Genomic DNA, 16,193 nt, shown 5'->3' on the forward strand with positions numbered 1-16,193 from the left:
AAATTTAGCGTGGTATTTTTGTTCCTGTCCTCAGTAGAACTGAGATTTAGCACCTCGCGTTGGCTTTTAGCCCTCACCCCCACGAAGGAGGAGGCTGTGCTGGGCGGGTGCTGAGAATGAGGCACACCAGAATTAAATTATAGCACAGCTCAAACACCGGCAAGAATTTTCTCTGGCCAGCTCTTGGGTGCAAAACTGGCAATTCCAAAAGAAAGGCAAGGCATCCCTGGAAAGATCTCCTTATGGTGTGGCATCACCCTTAATGGGGAGGTTTGACATGGTCGTGTAAAGAGCATCACCCCCAAAGTGGCGACCATTCCCAAAGAAAACAGTGGAAGCCAGGATATTTAGCCATAGCAGAGTTATAGTTCTAACCTTAAAAAGTCATCCAGGAGGTTGTCGTATGGATGGCTTATTCCGTAACGTGACCAATAAGCTCACCGGAAATAGATGAAAGCCAAGAAATGTGTCCTCTCTCCCTGAGTATTCCAAGTGAGAAAACATTTTTATTGGTTTATTTATTTCATGCTCTTTTGCTCTGTGGAAAGATTATGATAAGGATAGGCATGTGCAGATCTTGCTTTTACCTGAGGCTCAAAATGCTAGAGAACCATTACTACTGCTACTCTTTGGGATGATAGCATGAAATTGTGGTCCACAAGTTCACAGGGCCACTGAAATACTTCTTTGTGTGGAACAGGAAGAGAGAAGCTCTGCATTTGGTAGATAGTGCAGGTGAAGCACTATTCATATGTAAGTCACCCATATGTGTCTCACTGAAGATCCAGTAATAGTAATAAAAAACTGAATTTGGGGGTTCTTTGAAACAGTATACTCAGGTAGCCTCCAGTTGTTAAAAACTAAACTAACAAAAGAAGACAACTTTGTAGCATTTTCCTTTGCGTATGACAGAACACTTTGCCTCCAGTAATTCATGTTTTATGTTCTAGAATCTAGTTCCATACCGTCATCTCATCCTTTACCTACAGCTGGAGGGCACTTGATCTCTGGCAGATTTTCTTTTCCTGCCCACCCCCTGGGAAAAACTACAGCCAAGGATTTATATAGTTTAAAGGATTTAAACTACGGTGCCAAGGATTTAAGTAGCTCTGTTTCTGTAGCCGAGCAATTCAGCATCAAGTCACATTTCTATTGGTTGGGCTCTGCTAGAATGTCCCTGTCCTAGTAACTGCCTTGAGTCTTAACCCCGAGGCCAAGTCTACCTTGTGTTCTTGATGGGACACCAAATACCTATCTTGGTCCAATGCATGAGATCGAATCAGCCCTCTAGGATGGGGTTCCTGGCTTTTTGTTTTCTCAGTTGTCTCCATCCCCCTGACTCCAGGGTAGTGGAGTCCTAGTTATGAAACCTAGTCTTATGAGTAAGGCCTTGTTACCACTGAGAACATCTCTGGTTTCAGTCTCCTGCTCAGGCCTCTGACCTGGTCCTACGCTGTACTCCCTGTCAGCTGTCTCTGCTCATTGCTTGTCACAGCAGCTCTGATCTTTCTACTTCCCACAGTCACTGGGCCTTCTGGATACTCTGATTCACCTTTCAAACTGGACTGACTCCCCACCCCTTCCGCTGAATAAACTTCCAGGGCTCCAGTTCCTGGTTCCTCCCATCCTGTCCTTCTGCAGTTGACCTTGGCCCAATCCTGCTATGAGGTCATGCAGGCAAAGGCTGAGCTTTAATATTCAGAGGATCAAGCATAGATGAAAGGGGGAAAATCATACCCTGTATTTAGGAGCAAATAACATTTTTAAGGGTGTGAAGACTTTATAAAAGTCAAGTTTGCTAGCCCTTGAGTCTTCTAATTCTTTTTGGCTTCACTGGGTTTAATATAAGATGGAAACATTTTAACCTCAAATATTTACTTTCAAAGTAACATTTCAAGTGAGAGAGTAGCATGGACATACATCTACCAAATGAAAAATAGGTAGCTAGTGGGAAGCAGCTGTATTGCATGGGGAGATCAGCTCGGTGCTTTGTGAGCACCTAGAGGGGTGGGATAGGGAGGGTGGGAGGGAGACGCAAGAGGGAGGGGATATGGGGATATATGTGTACGTATAGCTGATTCACTTTGTTATACAGCAGCAACTAACACAACATTGTAAAGCAATTATACTCCAATAAAGATGTTAAAACAAATCTGTTTTGCAATATCTTTCTTCAATGGATTGAACAGGTGGCTTTGCATATTCCTTGAGATTGAAGATAATTTTACTTTGTAAGTTATTTTTCTCTCTGTTTTTACGTTTTAAGGTGTTGCACAATGGCCTCGTTATGGAGATGAAACATCCGACTGTGGGGAAGATATCAGTCCCAGGTTTGAAAATTTTTATTTTTCTTAACTCCTTCCTTCATGAACTTGTCCCCTGTGCTGATCACTGCAAGTAGTTGATGACCCTCCAAACAACTTGTCAAGACATTATCTAAACTTTTCATTTTGGGTAAAAGGGGAACCCTAGAATCACACCCACAAGCGTGTTTGCAGAGGCTGTGGACTTGTGTCTTCACTCTGTCTGGGTGACAAAAAAATGCTTGTATTACCTAACTCCATTCTGTGGAATCACGTACTCACACAAGTGCTTTATGGCCAACGGATAGATGGCGATAGATATGGAAAATGTTCTGAAGTTACGCTTGGTTTGTATGAGAATGAGAAAGAAAGGCAGGCACCATAGAGGTGGTGTCCAAGCAAGGCTACTGACTGCTCAGGCCAGGGCATTTTTTTTTTCTTTTTTTTTTTTTCTGAACTGTGGTTTAAGGTATGGATCTTAGCTTTGTCGATCAAGAAACTAAATGTTTTCAGTAAACTCAGAATATATTGAATATTTGTAACTTGACTCATACCAAACAAACTCACTGAAGACATTTTGGCCTTAAGTCAAAGTGCCAGGTTTTTCACTTCTAGGGAGAAACCTCAGGCCTGACTCTCAGAGCATCCAAACTGTAGTGAGAGCTTATGATCGACCTATTGGCCCCAACAGACTGCACTTCTCTAGTGATCGTGACATTACCGTTCCTCAGATCTGCTGTCTCTACTCTGGTCATTGCTAGAAAGACACTCCACATTCTTGTCCATCGCATCCCTATTTTCTAGGCTATACACAAATCATACACATTTTTTTTTCTCTTCTTTTGACAGAGAATAAGGAAATCAGTTAGAATATAACTTTGGTCATTGTTTTCCTGAAACTATATCCTGGTCGCCTTGCTTGAAATTTGGGTATTTCCCAAATCCCTCAGTCACATCTGTCAAATGACATAAGTATTTACTTCTATAGGTATCAGATCTCATTTCTTGAATAACTGCTATTGTTAAGTTGGTTGTGGGTATAACCTAATTGTAAGATTTGGGATCAGCTGGATAATAATGTCCTAGAACAGATCAGATCATGGCCACTGGCCAACAAAAAGAATGAGAGGAAGGAAGTATGATGAATAAAGCAAATTGAAGGAGAAAGTTCTGATATTCAGGAGTATAAGGAACGTTATACATGAATTAAGGGAGGTAACTAAGAGAGAGAGCAGGTATAAGCATATCAGAAACTGGGATCACATGTTAACAGGGAAATGCTATATGGTATAGAAAAGTAGTGGGAAAAAAGAATGTTGATAAAAGCTAAGAAAGTCATTTATTCATTTATATTATTGAGTATGTACTATGTGCCAGGCTCTGGGTCCTGGGAATGCAAAAATAAACCAGGCAACTTGGCCCTTGGCCACATGAAGCTCATACTCAATGGAAAGTCATATAGTAAAAGCAACCAAGAAATGTTTCTGTAACTGTAAGTCATGATACGTGCAAAGAAGGGGTATGAACAGTGTGCTTCGTAGAGAGTAACGGGGACAGAGGGACCTGTGATAGTTTAGGTTGATCAGAAAAAGCCTCTCTGAGAGGATGACTTGGACACTGAGAATTGAAGGAGAGTTAGAAGTTGACATTGAAGAATAGGGGAAGAGCATTCGAGCAGAGGGACCAGCTTATGAGAAGGCTCTGAGGTGGGAAAGAGCTGGGTATGCTTTAAACGAGAACGGAAAGTGAGGAAAGATTTCTCCAAAGAAGACATACAGATGGCCAACAAACACATGAAAAGATGCTCAACATCACTCAGAGACATGCAAAACCACAATGAGGTATCATCTCTCACTGGTCAGAATGGCCATCATCAAAATATCTACAAACAATAAATTCTGGAGAGGGTGTGGAGAAAAGGGAACCCTCCTACACTGTTGGTGGGAATGTAAATTAGTGCAGCCACTGTGGAGAACAGTTTGGAGGTTCCTTAAAAACATAAAAATAGAACTACCATATGACCCAGCAATCCCACTACTGGGCATATACCCTGAGAAAATTCAAATTTTCTCAAAATTCAAAAAGAGTCATGTACCCCAATGTTCGTTGCTGCTCTATGTACAAGAGCCAGGACATGGAAGCAACCTAAGTGTCCATAGACAGATGAATGGATAAAGAAGACATGGCACATATATACAATGGAATATTACTCAGCCATAAAAAATGAACGAAATTGAGTTATTTGTAATGAGGTGGATGGGCCTAGAGTCTGTCATACAGAGTGAAGTACGTCAGAAAGAGAAAAACAAATACCGTATGCTAACTCACATATATGGAATCTAAAAAAACGGTACTGATGAACCTAGTGGCGGGGCAGGAATAAAGATGCAGATGTAGAGAACGGGCTTGAGGACACGGAGGGGAAGGGGAAGCTGGGACAAAGTGAGAGAGTAGCATTGACATATATACACTACCAAATGTAAAATGTAAAATGCAACAGTGGGAAGCTGTTGCATAGCACAGGGAGATCAGCTTGATGCTTTGTGACCACCTTAGAGGGGTGGGATAAGGAGGGTGGGAGGGAGGCTCAGGAGGGAGGGAATATGGGGATATATGATTCACTTTGTTTGTTGTACAGCAGAAACTAACACAACATTATAAAGCAATTATACTCCAATAAAGATTAAAAAATTTAAAAATTAAAAATTAAATAATGAATAAATAAGTAGTGAAGGAATAGGGGCAGGAATGGAGACTGAAGAGAGAAGCAGAGCCTCAGGGCCCCACTAGGTTTAGTTTTACTCTAGGTTTAAGCAGAGGAGTGAAATGACACAACTTGTAACTTAAAGCAGGGAGCCAAGTTAGGAAGTTATTACAAGACTTCAGGTTACAGTCGGCATCTGAAATTAAGGACGTGGTAATAGCGAGAAAGAGAAGGGGGTAGTCAAAGCCAAAAAATGTGATCATAGTGCTTTCAGTATGAGAAGACTTGAAAAAGCATTTTGTCCAGTAGTTTTTGACTTTAATTTTTAAACAGTGGAACTGATTTCTCAAATGAAGTCTAACTATCTAAAACAGATCAAAGTCGAATTTTGCAATTGATAAGTTAGCACTCCAACTCTTTACCTTTTTTCCCCTGCTTTCATCATGCTATACTCCTCCAAACACCTCTTTGGAACCATGGGTCCCTAAAGAATAATTCAAGAAACACCGATCTAATTTAATTCCACAAGTTTACAGATGAGGTCATACCACATTGATATCCCCAGCACATGAGAGAATAAGATAAACATTTGAAAGTTAATAACAGTTATTAGCATGATAGTAAGGGAAAAAGTAAGTCAGAGGCCAACCTAGAATGAACTCATTGGATGTAACTCTCTGTCAGTCAGATGTGCATTTACTGACTTTCCTTGGTAAATAAATAGTCAATCAAGAAGGAAATACTTTTTCAGACTCCTAAAGGAGAATGCATACCTCTTTTGCTCACTTTAATGTATGTGTATCAGTTAGCTATTCTCACGATAATGCTGTGTAACAAATAACCACAAAAATCTCAGTAACATTCAAGCATAAGCATTTATTTATTCCGTGCATGTGGATTGGATGGTAGATGACTGATCGAGGCTGGACTTGCCTGGGTGGCTTTGCTTCTAGATGCACGTCTGGCTGGACTTGGCTCCAGTGTGAGTTAGGCCCAGTTCTGCTCCATGTGCCTCTCATTTCTTCTCATGGCAATGCCAGAAGAGCAAGAAGGCAAACAGAAACCCCAATGCCACTTAAGAGCTTTTGCAGAACTAACAGACCCTTCTGCCCACAACTCATTGGCCAAAGCAAGTGTTAGGCTATATGGGGTTGGGGAAAATATATCTCTCTTTTTAAGAGAAACTGTAAAGTTACATGGTGAAGGCATGGGCAGAGGGAGGGGTAAATAACTAGGGCCCAAAATTCAATTTACTACAATATAATTCTCAGGTCTACAGCAATCTCTTTTTAATCTCCTTTTGGAAATTTTTATTTTTGTTTCTTTAATTTTTATAGGGCTTAGGCATCTTTTTGGTATATCTGTCTTATTGACTGACCTTATATTCTCTCTATAGAATTACCAACAAAGGAAGTCTCAGATTTGAGATGAAATGGATGTGTTTAGATTGTTTTTGGAATTAGTATCTGAGTGTCTTTAGAGGGCAGCACATCCGGACTCCCCATGAAGGGGAGAGACAATTCTGCTCATAGACATAAGATAAGAAGTTGCTATTGTATCTCCTAATTCAGTGTATCCCAGTAAGAGACCACTCAGACAGGATGAGATATTAAATGCAAAGAGAATTTATCAGTAAATAATTTAAAATTTTCCTGTGGTTTGTCCTTTTCATTGATATTATTTACGGATGATAGTTCCACCTTTTTTTGTAAGGAATGTCCTCATTGGGAACCTCATGAATGCTGTAGAAATAACTCAGATTCTCCCACAATGCCTCAGTGAGGCGAATCTGCTAAAACAGGACAGGTGGGTGTAGCTAAAAGTGGTGTTTATGCTGCACTGTTTTCTAGTTAGCCAGTGGACACACATTTTTGGATTCATTAAATGTAGTTCTGCTGATTTACATATATGTCTGCATCTTTATATTTACAGTGAAAATCATAATTAAAACTACTTATTTATATTACTTTTGTTATTAATGAATCTCTTGTGAACAGTACTGAATTTTCTACATGTTGCACTAATTTGCCTGAAGGATTTTCCATCTTAGTCATTATGAGAAATTTGTCTCTTGGAGAACAGTATTTATGGCACCTTTTTTAGAGATGTATAAATCCACAGCATTCCCTCAGATTCTCACATTAGAATTCCTGTATAGGAGAGTGCTAATTGATTAAAACCTTAAAGGTGCTCGTCCACCAATGTTGAAGACACTTTGAACAGGAATGGGAAATTATTTACCTCTTCAAAATTTCTTTTTGTTACTTAAATAATTATCGTCAGCACTTAATACATTGTTCCAATATTTGTAACCATTACCAATATTAAAATAATAAATGAAGTAGTATAGTCCAAACTATCTCCTTTGTTAATTTATATCTATTGTAACATGCTCCCTTTTCATATCGTTTCCCACCACCTCCAATCTCTAGTAAACAGTTAAGACAGAAATTTCATTTGTGTATATACGTGTCATAGTTAAAACATGCAAACTAGTTAATAGTCATGAATTATCTCTAAATACGAAATGTAGTTCTGCTAATACTATCATTCTTTCATTCTTGTTTATTAAACTACTCTCTCATTCGACCTTTAAATCCTATTTTACAGTTAAAGGTAGAAAGATACAAAAAAAACTAGTTATTAATTGGAGTATAAATGAGAAGATGCATCATATCTCTTTGCCCAGCTTAAGTAATCTGGTGTTCTGTGAGCCCCTGGTGAGTGGAGTAGTCAGTCAGTAGTTTTAGCTCACCATTCGTTTAGTGACAGAAGTGTCAGCACAGTGGGCACAGTCTACTAATTTGCTCATAATTAACTAAGGTAACCTGGTTGAGTGCTAAAACTTTAAACACACCCACACTCACACACACAACTTAACTCACTAAACCTACCGTGTCCCATACGTTATATGAAGCTCTGGTGTTAGGGCTGTACCCAGGACGGGCCCAGTCACTCATGGAGCTTACAGTTTGCCAGGAAATTTTTTTGTTATTCTGAATAATAAATTCAGAAAAGTGAGATGGGCGTTTCCGTGGAGAACCAGAGGCAACAGCAGGATGGCCTGAAAGCGCAGATGAGGGAAGCCTCACCTAGAGCGTGGGATCAGCAAAGGTGTCCCTGAGAATGAAATGTAAGCAGACACGTGACCTACGACCAGTTGTCAGCTGGGCCAAACTGGTGTGGGCTGAGGGAGGGATGGGGAGGTGCTGAGCGTGGTGCCGGAGGAGCTGAGTAAGGGCAGGAATGGAGATGACCCTGGAGAGGTAGCCAGAGGCCAGGAGAATAAGACCTCAGATAGAGCTAATGGTCACATTACAAACAGATCAAAATGTAAAGGAGACCTATGCTGAGGTCTCAGGTCTCTCCTATCTGGGGGTGGCGTGGGACCCAGAGGAGGAAATTGGGAGGAATGTCAAACGTGGTTGGGCAGGTGTTCTCACTGACTGCTTTTAGGTGTAATTTCCAAAATGCTTCTAACTCCATTGAAAATTTTTATAAAACTTCTAATGTCCTGAATTTTAAACTGTGAAACTGATAAAATTCTCATTTGTTAATTACGGAGGTGAAGAAGGACATTAAAGGCCCTACGACATTTCCTCAATAAGAGGTGGGCCATCATATAAACATCACGTTATTTGTGATTTTAGTGGGAAGATCTTACACTAGTTATCACATTCCAAAGGACTGCCACTCTCCACTGAGCCGTTCACTAGTTGCATCTTCTTATAATACCGCTGGCTATTGGCCTTGTAGCCAGAAAGGAACACGTTGTCCTTCCGTGTAGTGTGTAGGTGCCAGAACAGCCTTGGTGCTGAGTTCCAAACTTCAAAGGATGTCACTGAAGTAGAGTTTGATGCACACCTCTAGTTTCTCACCATAACCTTTTACCAATACCTCCCCGTAAATGTGCACGGTGGTCATTTGATTCCAGCAGCACTTCTGGGAAGTATTTGAGTGGTGAGTGTGTCAGGGCTGTGAGAGGGAAGCCGTCTTCTATCGTGCAAAATGATTTTAAATTGAATTACCCTTGCCTGCTGGTCCCTTGATCTGTGTTTTCAGAAAGCAGCTCTAAGTTCTTTTAAATAAAACTTTTCTTAAGTTTTTCCCCACAGTATTTTAATATTTGTATTTGGAACCTGCCACAATTTTTAGCTAGTGAGCGTTGGATACAGGAAGAACAGTCCCCACTATGAATTAATGTAGCTCAAACCAAAGTATTCGAATATTGACATTTGGATTTTTATAGTGACTTTCTAAGAAGCTGAATGTACTTCTTTATTTGATTATCTAACATACTGTATTTCCAAATGTTTTGCAAGACTTTTTTATAAGTGATGATCTAAGACACCTTTCTTTTGTAAAGCTCCTGAAGGGCAAAGATGCTGTCATTTAAACTCTAACCAGCGCCCTCTGTACCAAGGAAGTACCTAACAGACGTTTTCTGGATGATAATTAGGATAAAAAAGCTACTAGATGGAAAATAACTGAAAAGATGATTTGTGACAATTTAAAGCAGTATGCATTTTTTTATGAACAGATTGACTACCTGTGGAAGCTATCTGAAAGAGATCTATTTTACTTCTTAGTTTGTTTCCAGTTTGAAGTACATATACTAAATGGAGTCACCACCTAGTCTCTGGCATGGTTGCAGATCTTCCTCTCTGTGCTATACACGCCTTCAGCTTTCCCCGTTACTTTTAGCTTTTTTTCCCCTTTACATAGAAAATTAGATGATGCTTCTGAAATCACAAATCCTCAAAGTTTAGTTAAATTTCAGTAATGGATAACAGCAATGGGGAAAGCTGTCACAAATCTTACTAGGGAAAAAGACAAATTAAAGAGGCACAAAAGTTTCAGCTTGTCTTCCTCCGTAAAGTTTAAATATGTTGGTTCTCATAAGGAATTTTAAGTAAAACCAATCTGAGAGTGAAAGGTGAGATAAGTTATTCCTTCCAGGTAGAAAAATCTTTCAGATGACAACAGGAAGAGTGTGCAAAGTTTTCGCATTGTGTATAGTGCATAATCTATGTTCTAGAAAGAGCATACTCCTTCAGGGACCAGGCTAAGTGGTAAAAAAGAGGAAAGAGATGAAAAGAAGGGTCTATAGTCTGTCAACAGAATGAGAGAGAGCTGGCAGGGAAGTGGATTTTCAAATAGACTAGCCATGGTACTTCCCAAAGTCCTCGATTATTTTTAACTTGATTAAACCCTTAACCCACGGCAATGCCCTGAGAGTTAAATAAATCAGCATATTCTCAGGTGATTTGACAGAGTGCCTGCAGCCTTCCCTGGAAATCCCGTTCCCATGAGGCAGGGTCGTAGACATTGTTACCGTTCAGTGAGAAATGAATAGCCAGAGTGACTTTCCTTCCTAGGAGAGCAGGGAGGAAACAGGAGGAGGGAATAGCATCCCCAGGAATGTCTTTCCATCAGCAACTGGAGAAGCCCTAAGAGGCAAGTTACCATCGCTGATATGACTTAGGGATCTCCATCAACGATGCTTATCTGTGCCATGAGGAAGAAATATTCCGTGAGAGCTGGGCTTTCACGCTCAGGGAATTCACGTTCCTGTTACTCGGAACTGGGAAGGTGGCCAAGATCTCAGTTGTTCCTCTTCAACCATCTTCATCAACCGAGGCGCTAAGATAAGTGCATCTGTCCAAAAGGCCAGAAACTCATGTTCCAAATCAGTCCTGAGTTATCAGTGAAGTTCTGGGGTGCAGAGTTGTTTTCACTATTAGAAATTCATATTTCTAAATATGGCTAAAGAATTTTCCTGGGTGCATACTTAATTGGACTTCTACATTGTTTGGGGTGTTTTCTCAAGTATCACTATGCAGAATGACCCCTGAGGTTAGAGGTGTATTTGACATCATCTGATTAGACCACTGAATGTCACCCCAAACATAGAAATCAAAGCAAAATAAAAACAAAAATAAAAAGCCACAGGAAGCACCGGAAGAGTGGAAGTCTCAATGATGGTAAAGCATTTCTTGTCATTTTTGTCTTAAAAGGTGGATCAGGCATTTTCTGGGATCAATTCTGGAGTCCTTGCTATATTCGCTGCTGCCAGCTTTCACTGGGTACCCAGAGAAGTCTTTTTCTGGATCTTATTTAAATACTGACTTTATGCTAGATCTTTAAAGAATAAATTAATTAAATGTAATTAGGCATGTGAACTGGCTGGAGAAGTAGAATCGGATACTATGTAATAGCTAAATACAAAAGGCTTGAAATTATCTTCCAGTTTGGACTTCCGTGTTGTGGAGTTAACTTGGATAATTAGGAAGTGACATTAACTTTGCCTCCAAGTGGGCTTCAGCCGGGAGGAGTTGCTTGACCTCATTGCCGGGTTTATTTAGGGTTGGAGAAGGGGTCATTTTAGTCCTCTCTGAGAGAGGAATGGCTTTGCTGTCCTCCAGCATTGCCAGGCAGGGACTCTGTGGTCCATGAAGAGATGACAAGTGGGCTGCATCCCAGGGGAAAATTGTTTTCTTTAAGTATGGTTCCTTAAGGTGTCAAGATTTACTCCTGTTAAGAAGACTTAGCCAGAGAAAATATCAGTAGAGTTAGCTATCTTCTTATATCAAAGGATTATAGTTTAATTTTGACGAGGCACACACTGTACTGTAAATATTAATAAGTGTTGGTGGAGGTGAAGAAATGGTAGTAAAAGGGTTAAATAAGAACCTTCAGATATTTTAACCTAACCAAGGGGTCATGTGCAATATCCCACTTATGCCATCACCTCCAAACCTTAAGGATTTATTTGGCATTGAGCTGGGTCTTGAAATTCATTGCTTATCTCCTTTTCAGCAGGAGTGAATGCTGTCTTCTCTGTGTTAGCTCTGTACCGAGTTTTTTGGGACCGTATCCCCCTATAGTCATATCTTTATCTGGTATGGCATTAGCGGTCACCGTGTCCCTGGGCTCATCCTTTGCGTAAGATTAGGACACTGCCTAGAGGGGGAGGGATGAGGGGCCTTGAAATGCTTCCCAACTTGTCCTTCATCAGAGCATCATGTAAGTCACGGTGGCCATGTGACTCTCAGGGTGGGTGACCCTTTAGTCAAAACTACTCAGAACCCTGTGTCTGTTGAAAGTGTTCCAATGAACCCTATACTCCAGGTTATTGCAAGAAGCCATACGCTTTTCAAGCAATTAAGAGAAAACCTGATTTTAATTAGATTAAAAATGAAAAATAAGGTAGTACAAGACATTTGGGGGATTTCAGAAGAGAGTATAGTGAGATAAAAGCATCAACAAGATGCTGCAGGCACAAAAAGCTAGAGAAATCCTACCCCACATAGACTTACAGAATATCCTCGACAGTTTACCTCCCATAAACTCTTCATAAACTGCATTCTCTTGGTTGCTGGGCCTTCAAGTTGATACGTGAACTTAAGTAACTGACTTCACCTTTTAGTGCCTTGTCTTGCTTTGATGACATTGATTTTTGCATTCTTTCAGTTTAAAGGAAAAATGTAATTTACAGTACTGCATATAAGGTATTTTGTGAATAGATTTTAATAGCTTCATTGCCGTGGAATATTCAAATTTGAAACAAGGGAATGTAAGTGAACATCTGTTGAGTAGTTTTCTCTCTCTCTGTCTCTCTCTGAGCCCTTTATGCCTACGATTTGTTTAATCTCTAGGAAAATTCAGTAAGCCATACATTATTACGTCCATTTTACAGTTGAGAAAATTGAGACTTGCTAAATATTGCAGCACCAATGGGAACCCAGATCTGAGTATCTCTGAAATCTGTCCTCTTTTTCCTATTTCCTACTGTCCCCTAAAGTTGAGCCCAAAAGGAAGGTTGAGCCAGTTATTGAGTTTTTTATCTTACAACTTTAGTCTAAAGGCTGATTAACATATTTTAAATGTTTCATTTAAAGAGGAGCTTGGAAATTTATTTAAGAGTGTTAAGGGCTTCCCTGGTGGTGCAGTGGTTGAGAGTCCGCCTGCCGATGCAGGGGACATGGGTTCGTGCCCCGGTCTGGGAAGATCCCACATGCCGCGGAGTGGCTGGTCCTGTGAGCCATGGCCGCTGAGCCTGCGCGTCCAGAGCCTGTGCTCCACAACGGGAGAGGCCACAACAGGAGAGGCCCGCGTACCGGGAAAAAAAAAAAAGAATGTTAAAATTCAAGAATTTGAACTTTGATTTGAGCCTCCGTCCTTTGGGGATTAAGTTTGGTTTTCAGTCTATTATTGTGTTTCTATGAAAAAAAAAGCCATCAGAAAATATATTGTTAGGCCATTTCAAGTCTCAAGAGCATATAAGTGTAAATGCACCAAAACATGTGGATTACATTTCCCTCAAGTTGTGCTGTTTTCACACATTAACAGAAAAGCAGTTTGAAAGGGGGGGGGGAATTATTTGGGACATATATGCAGGTTTCAATCATCAAAAGACCCGTGATGTTAGGCTGCCACGCTGACTTACCCAGATTTCTCATCTTTGCAGTGACCTTTCTGTGGCACTGGTACTATGTGGGCAAATTTCTTCTTGCTCGCTGGGGGCTGGGTTTATTTTCAAGTTAAAGCCAGTTCCCTTCAAGCAACTTTAATTAACCTGCAAACAGTGTTGTGCTGGTACAAGAACGTTACAGTGATATTTTTTCCAAGTGAGTGGTTGCTACTATGGCCAGAGCAGGAATTTAAAAGTTAGGGACTTCCCTGGCGGTCCAGTGGATAAGACTCAGTGCTTCCACTGCAGTGGGCACGGGTTTGATCCCTGGCTGGGAAACTAAGATCCTGCATGCCACACGGTGCTGCCAAAAAAAAAAAAAAAAAATTAGTGACAAATTCTGTACGATTCCACTTATATGAGGGACCTAGGGTAGTTAAATTCATAGAGACAGAAAGTAGAAGGGTGGTTCCGCAGGTCTGGGTGGGGGAGGAATGGAGAGTTAGGGTTTAATGGGTGAAAAGTCTCAGTTGGGGAAGATGGAAAAGTTCTGGAGATGATGGTGGTGATGGTCGCACAACAATGTGAATGTGCTCAATGCCACTGAATTGCACCCATGAAAAAAGGTTGAAATGGTAAATTTTGTGTTATATATATTACCGCAATAAAATATATGATTACTAGAAAAAATCAGCTAACTTCTATGCTGTTTTCCCATGTGCATGGGGCGTATATGTGTGGTGTAGAGAGGAGTGCATTTAGGCTCCGTCAGGGAGACCTGAGTACAAACTCAGCTCTGCCAGAAATGGTTGGCGATACTAGGCCTTCCTGATCAGCCTTCCTGACCTGTCTCAGTGACATCTGTCTTCTCTGCAATATGAAGATCAAACACTTAAGATAATTACGATAATTAAATAACAATTCATGCCAAGGACCCAGCACGTAGGAGTAAGTGGAAGCACGTTGTAGATAATTAATAAACTCTCAGCAGTGTCTACAGTAGCCACAACTCTTGGGGGAAAATAAAACTAGCCACATTATTAGTTATTTTTCAAACATGGGACATTGAAATAATCATGCATATTTCTTAGAGAAATACAGTAAAACAAATCATTCTTTCATTGAACATTTATCTAGTATCTACTCTGTGCCAAGTGCTGACTGACAAGGAGCTCATCTAATGGGGCGTTTGACAGTGACCAATCAAATGAAATGCAGTGGGGACCGGGGAACCCTGGACCGTCGCTGCCAGATATGTGTGTAGGGCCAAACCAGCTTTGAAACTCTTGGATAAATGTGTTGTACACACAGCGTCAGTGGAGACCACAGCGGTGTGAGAGCATCCTCCAGAAACAGCACTGTGCTAGACAGATTGTGCAGGTGAAAATGATTCAGAGGCTGCAGATGAGAAGGTCACAGCTTGTTTAGGGGGAATGAGAGCAAGACCGCAGAACGGTGCAGCATTTCCAAAATACACTCTGCACACCCTACAGCTTCTTGACGTCCTCATAGCTGTCTCACCAAGAAATGACTCTCTTGTCCAACACCGTTGGGAAACTGCCTTAAACAAAGGTCCATGGATTTTCTCTACCTTGGCATTTCTCAGATCCATGAACGTTCTAAGACAGCTTTGAGTCTCCAAGAGGGAGATGTCATGTTTCCTGAAGTTATTTGACAGTGGTGCCCTTTTCTTTCCAGAGCTCTTACTCAGATCCCATGGAAAAGCATTTTGTGGGTCACTCCACTGGGCACGTGTGTCCCTTGGAGCCACATGGAACAGGTTGTAATGGTCATTCATTGGAGAAATTGGCTAGTTGACACTAACAAAAGGGGAGGGAAGTCAAAATAGAAAGCTGCCCATCTTCTGAGGATCAGAAGTTTTTATTGTTTCTTAGCTCGAGGGACCAAGGGTCCTGAAGAATGTCAGGAGAGGTTTCTTTCTCCTGTGAGGGCTGAACACCCATGAACACCAGGCAGGAGAGGGTCAGCCAGGAGCACGGCCACGGGGGTGTCTGGGTGGCTGAGTGGCTGTAGTGGGAGTGGGGCACCTTTACTTCAAGCTGGTGCAGCCTCCACCCGTGAGAGCCTTGTTCAAAGGCATTAAAAATGGAAATGGATTGAGGGCAACACCGAAGTGCAGATCAGGAACAGCTCACATGGTGATGCTCTTGCACTAGAAGCAAAAACTATCCTGGGATCTAAAGAAATCACTTAAGAAGAAAATGCTTCCTCTTCATTGAGCCTCAGGAAAGCTGCTTTAGTAGAATCCTGCACAATTGTTCGTACTCTAGCTTAGAAAATGGAGTTGATTAAGTGGAAGGAAATTTTTTAAATGTGACAAAGATGATGAGGTGATTAAGGGGTAGGGTTTAAGTAGCAAGATGTGGAGAATTTAAGATGTATGACTGAGTAGCGATGACAGTGGGGTGTATGATAGCTGCCTATAAAGACCCAATTAATTGCCTAATGTGGCAGATGAGAAGAAATGGGCTTTAAGCACCAAAAGGGAGGCTGGAATTGAAGCCTATCAGGGAAACAGTATTTACCCGTAAGGGTGATTCGACTGCCATCCCAGCGGAAGTCAGTGGAGTTATTTGGATAAAGATTCAGGATGAAACTTTTCTTTCTTATATCCTGGTGTCAACATTTTTTTTTCCTTTAAAAAGGATGCATACATTTCATGTTTCTTAGGGGCAGACATTGAAGAATAGAGCACAATAGTTAATTTGCTCCAGGATGTTGTGAGATGGTAACAACACTTAGGATTGCTTCA

The 16,193-nt window shown here is 40.9% G+C and overlaps 1 protein-coding gene across 3 annotated transcripts in view; it reads left to right on the forward strand.

Annotated features, from left to right (window-relative positions):
- SUGCT (succinyl-CoA:glutarate-CoA transferase) overlaps nt 1-16,193 on the forward strand; it is a 793,918-nt gene that overhangs the window by 589,556 nt on the left and 188,169 nt on the right. For all 3 annotated transcript variants that reach the window (XM_089917071.1, XM_089917070.1, XM_022593044.2), the window contains one exon: nt 2,267-2,330. In XM_089917071.1, the coding sequence (XP_089773197.1) occupies nt 2,267-2,330 (64 nt within the window). The remainder of the gene's footprint in view (nt 1-2,266; nt 2,331-16,193) is intronic.

Source organism: Delphinapterus leucas, chromosome 9, assembly GCF_059928025.1.
Source record: "Delphinapterus leucas isolate spDelLeu-1000000601 "Yukka" chromosome 9, BTC_Dleu_Yukka2, whole genome shotgun sequence".
Lineage (NCBI taxonomy): Eukaryota > Metazoa > Chordata > Mammalia > Artiodactyla > Monodontidae > Delphinapterus > Delphinapterus leucas.